This window comes from Gavialis gangeticus, unplaced genomic scaffold (assembly GCF_001723915.1).
Source record: "Gavialis gangeticus isolate Ggan-Ray unplaced genomic scaffold, GavGan_comp1, whole genome shotgun sequence".
Classification (NCBI taxonomy): domain Eukaryota; kingdom Metazoa; phylum Chordata; order Crocodylia; family Gavialidae; genus Gavialis; species Gavialis gangeticus.
In genome coordinates, this window is record NW_017728993.1 from 14,596,335 (window position 1) to 14,601,321 (window position 4,987).

The 4,987-nt window shown below is 45.3% G+C and overlaps 1 protein-coding gene across 4 annotated transcripts in view; it reads right to left on the reverse strand.

The window, feature by feature from the left end:
• ACOT11 (acyl-CoA thioesterase 11) overlaps positions 1-4,987 on the reverse strand; it is a 48,618-nt gene that overhangs the window by 15,547 nt on the left and 28,084 nt on the right. For 3 of the 4 annotated variants that reach the window (XM_019501253.1, XM_019501256.1, XM_019501255.1), the window contains 2 exons: positions 3,093-3,212; positions 1,482-1,626 (listed from right to left, as the gene is read on the reverse strand). In XM_019501253.1, the coding sequence (XP_019356798.1) occupies positions 1,482-1,626; positions 3,093-3,212 (265 nt within the window). The remainder of the gene's footprint in view (positions 1-1,481; positions 1,627-3,092; positions 3,213-4,987) is intronic. The other variant, XM_019501254.1, reaches the window with a different exon arrangement.

Consider the following 4,987-nt stretch of genomic DNA (forward strand, 5'->3'; position numbering starts at 1 on the left):
CATATGTGACAGGCTAAGGACAGGGGTGACAGAGGGATTTGGGGTGAACCATTTGGTGCCCCATTTGGTGATGTTTGCCAGATGTTTACAGCTGATGAAGAAAGGGGAGTCATTGGAAATGAGAAAGAAAAGGCACAGGTCAGCTGTGGGAGTGAAGAGATAAGGGCTTGACTGAAGAAGAGGAGATTAAGGTAGTGACATGACAGCAGCTTCCAAATATTTGAAAGGCTGCCATAAAGGGGAGGGTGAACAACTGTTCTTCCTTTGCTGCAGAGGTCAGGATACAAGGCAACGGGTTTAAATGGCAACAAGGCAGATTTAGATTAAAGGGCCATTGAACAATGCAACAAGCGGCCTAGGGAGGTTGTGGAGTCTCCTTTATTGGAGGTTTTCAAGAAGAGGTTGGATTGGTATTTGTCTGGGATGGTTTAGGAATAAAGCAGACCCTTGAGGTCCCCCTATCCCCTTGAGCCATAGGACCCATGACTATGACTCTGTGCTCTGAAGCCAACAGTGAAGCTCCCATCGACTTTGATGAGAGCAGAGTCAGGTGCAAGGGGGCCAAACTCGAGGTGCAGTTGCAGTTGTATAGCGGGCTCCTAGGTTCTTAAGCCCAGCAGATTTCAATGCGAGCTCAGGACTTTTACCAGGCTGGTTGGGCACAGGTGGGCATCTTTAGACACCCAATGACCTTTGTGCACCTGTCCCGAGGTGTGCAAGTATTTGCTGTACCCGAACTCAAGCCTTCTTACCCAGTCAAAAATAAAAGTCTGCCACGTGCCACCTATATTGTAATAAGCTTCTGGTTCCACCCATCAAAATTAAACAAGGCAAAGCATCAAAAGTGGAAGGTCTTGAGTCCTGCTGTACTCCCTGGTCACAATGATATTTATACAGCTAATGAACACAGCATACCTGATGACTGAAGCCTATGCGGCCCCAGATTAAATTGGCAGAGGATATCTTTGCTGCTCTCTTCTTTGGGGATTTACCCTGAGCTATACACCTGCTTGTTCTAAACCTGTTTATATGACATGTCCTTCAGCATAATGGCATGCAAGTAAAATATGGTTTAAGAGGCTCTGAAAACTAAACAGCCTAATAGATTTTCATTCTTTCCAGTAAATGGCAAGAAAGATGAGATCAAAAGAGTAAGCAATATTCTATTAAGTCCTGCATGGCTAATACGTTTCAATCTCTGGTTTATTTTTATTATTATTACTATTATTACTATTATTATTTATACAGAGCAATCCATTTAATCCCCTCGCTATTGAACAATTTGATTTCCATCATCATAAACTGCACTTGTCTTGCACAAAATCAGATAAGGCAATAAAATCAGAGCCTTTCAAAGCTTGGGACAAAACATGGCTCAGCTGCACTCTGCTTCTCAGGAGCCATGCATCACCACCACACAAGGGACTCAGATGCAGCCAGGCCATTTTCCGGGCTGCCTCAGCTATGTTTTCCAGTCTTACCCCAGGTTCTGGCACAACCATTGGAAGGGTACAGGGCTGACCCTCTTCATCTAGGACAACAAAGGTCATGAAGGCACTGTTGATATGTCTTCGACTCACTTTCATTTCTTGTCCGTAGGCTTCTACACATACCCCAACCTCCATGCTGGGAATATAAAACAAGAACAGAAGCATATAAAATGCTGTGTCTGCTGCAAAGAAACACTGCTGCATAGGTCTGCGATTCTCAACCAGAGTGTCGTAGCACCCTGGGGTGCCTTGAGATCCTTTCAAGGGTGCTGTGGGCTGCCACACAATATTAGCACTGTTAGGGGTGCAGGATAAAAACTCAGTGATCTCCTCAACCTGAAGAAGGGTGTTTGTACCCAAAAGCTTGCAAAGAAGAATTTTCCCCAACTATTTTAGTTGGTCTATGAAAAGATATTGGATTTACCCAACGGACCCCGTCTGCTTGAGGTTTCACATAGGAATCCAAAGCATTAAAAACATTCTGAATTGCTGCAGCCTTTCCAAGTTCTTTGGCATAGAAGAATCACTCTATTATTTTTCTGTAGTCAAAAGATGAGTGAAACTAAGAGCTGGGATTTTCCAAGGGAGTCTCAAGTCTAACGAGGGGTGCCTCAAGTCTAAAAAACATTTGAGAACCACTGAATATATCAGATTTACCCAAAGAACCTCATCTGCCCATGTCCTTAGACCAACACCCCTGACTTAGCTAAAGGAATCCGGCCTTCCATACATTACTTATTTACCACTATCTGCCCAGGAGCCCGGAAAAGGCCTCCCAGGATTAGAGCAGCTTGGTCAAAGAGATGTGAACAGAAAGAAAAGTTGAGCAGGGGAAGTTCAATTTGTTGAAACTTGATGACATTTTCATCAAAATTTGACACTTTGGTTAAAAACAAATAGTGGAATTTGTGAATTTTTCTCCCCTTGGTTTTTGCTGTTGCTTTTCAGCATGTGGGACCTTTTCTGCTCACAAAGATTAGATACCAGCAAATTTCATCACAGACTCCCAGGGATTTTAAAAGGAGTTCACAGAATCATAGAAAAGTAGGACTTCATACACGCATGGTTTCCCAGAGGAGCTAGAGACCCTATAACGTCTGGTTTAAAACACTCCCAGTAAAATCTATTTTTCCTCCCTCTAATGTTTAAATGAGACCCATATCAGAAGTAAAACAAAGATGCACAGTCACTGGTCATGACACACAAGATGGTTCAAATAGGTCTTTCGACCTCTTGTTTCCACAGGTTTATCCAGTTGACTTTGGTCTGCCCTGAACCCATGAAATTCAGCCTTGGAAGCTGGCCTTAAGTCCTGTATCAAGCCAATTTCTGAGTCAGTAATTTGTCAGTAATTTGTTCAATAATTTAGTGGGGAACATCATGTCTCTTTATTCAGACCTAGTCTCCTTATGTAGGCTCAGGCACCAAAACTGAGCAGAACGGGCACATGACATCAACACCACCTCCCTTTTCAGTCATTTTTCCCTCATGCAAAATCAATCAGCCAACAGTTTAATCTTCAAATACAACGAAAGCCAACTTCTGACTTTTCCCCCCCCACAATCTATTCCAAGCCCACATCAGAGCCAGCTAGGTTCATACCTGTTTTTGAATACATTATTAACAATAGCTTTTAGCAGGAGGCGGTCCCCGACTTGAGACGGTCCCCTGAAATGGAACATTTCTATGGCCTTCAGAGTTGGGTGGGCATGGCACAGCCGGCTGTAGGATGGGAACAAGATCAGATTACAAAAGGTATCAAAAAGGAGAAACACATTGACCTAATGACACCGTACGGACAGCTGCCGGCCTGTAGTGGATGAAACAGCAAATGCAGTCGAGTGGTCTCCGCCGAAGGACAACAGCTCAGAACCAAAAGTATTTTTTAACGCTGGGCCAGCTTTTCCCATTACACCGTACCCAGCAAGCCTTAGATATTTCAACCAATTTTCTGCTCCTATCTGCTCAGAAAGACTGCGGTTGAGGTCCATCTACCCCTCCGTTTTTGTCCATCTAAGCCTCCCTCTTGGTTAAGCCTTAAATCTCTTGTCCCTCCCACCCAACATCATGGCTAATCATCGTTTCATGCAATGGAAAAGCATCATTTTATCATCCAGTCTAAGGTGTGTGCAACTGGGATGGAAACCTGGCACAGTTCTCCCAGTAGGTCATCGAGACAGGTCTTTCCAAGCCATTCTCTGACAAGAGGAGAAGGGCACACTCAGACCATCCTATTCCTCTCCAAGGCCATACAAGCCTTAATCCTCCCTTCATCAGAGTCAGGGAGGGAAAGGAGCTCGGTTTAAAACATATTGCCCACAACACAGCTTTACAGCATAGCTTCCTCTGGGTACCGCACTGCAGCATTAGCACTTGGTTGGAGCCCAAGTGAAGACGTGGACTTGGGCCCACATTTATTTTGGCACGGAAGTGAGAACGTAACTGTCTGGCTGATGGTATCATCGCACTGTCTAGTCCACCAGAATGTGCCTGGAACTTTGGATACATTAAATACATTTTATAATTAAGTAGATGCAGAAAAGTATGCTTAAAATCTGAACTCAAACCCTTCAAGTATTGCTGTTCCGGGACCACAGCTCATGCTCCCCCATTGATTCGGAATAGCAACTACTCACTTTTCAGTGAATGCAAGCTAGAAAATTCAGAGTTAGCATCTGAAGTTCAAAACCCATCTGCAAGGATAGATAGAGAAAACTGGGATAAAGCACTTAACTCCCTCACTACTTCCCTTCCCAAGAAAGAGTACACAGGGGACCATCCACAAGCCATAACTGCTGCCTCCATGGTGCCATGCGCTAAACACATGCTGACTGGTCCAAGACAAATGGTGTTAGTCTCTGACCTCCTCCAAGGTTCAGAAAGAAATGTTTCCAAGATCACAACAGCACCCACTGAAAATCTGCCCCTGATCAAGAGAAAGCACAAGGTCACTGATTGGGGCAGAGTACAGAAACGCTGCTCAGCACCACACCACAAGTGCTTTTCAATGCACATGGCAAGAGTCCCTTAAGGGAGACATACTGCTACAGCCAACCCACATGGATTATGCTTCCCATACGTTGAACAGCCTTGACAGAAGGAAGTATAACGACAGCCAGCTAACTCAATCTGGGGCAGCCAGGTGTTCCCATCCCTCCTGGATATAGTTTCATAGTTTCATAGTTGGTCGGGTCGGAAGGGACCTGAGCAGATCATCAAGTCCAACCCCCTGCTGTGGCAGGAAAGAGCACTGGGGTCAAGTGACCCCAGCAAGGTGTTCATCCAGCCTCCTCTTAAAGACCCCCAGGGTAGGAGCCAGCACCACTTCTCTTGGAAGTTGGTTCCAGATCCTAGCCACCCTGACCGTGAAGTAGCGCCTCCTGATGTCTAGTCTGAATCTCCCCTCTGCCAGCTTGTGACCATTATTCCTGGTCACTCCTGGCAGTGGTCAGGGGAACAGGGACTCCCCCAGTGCCTGCTGGTCCCCTCTGACTAGT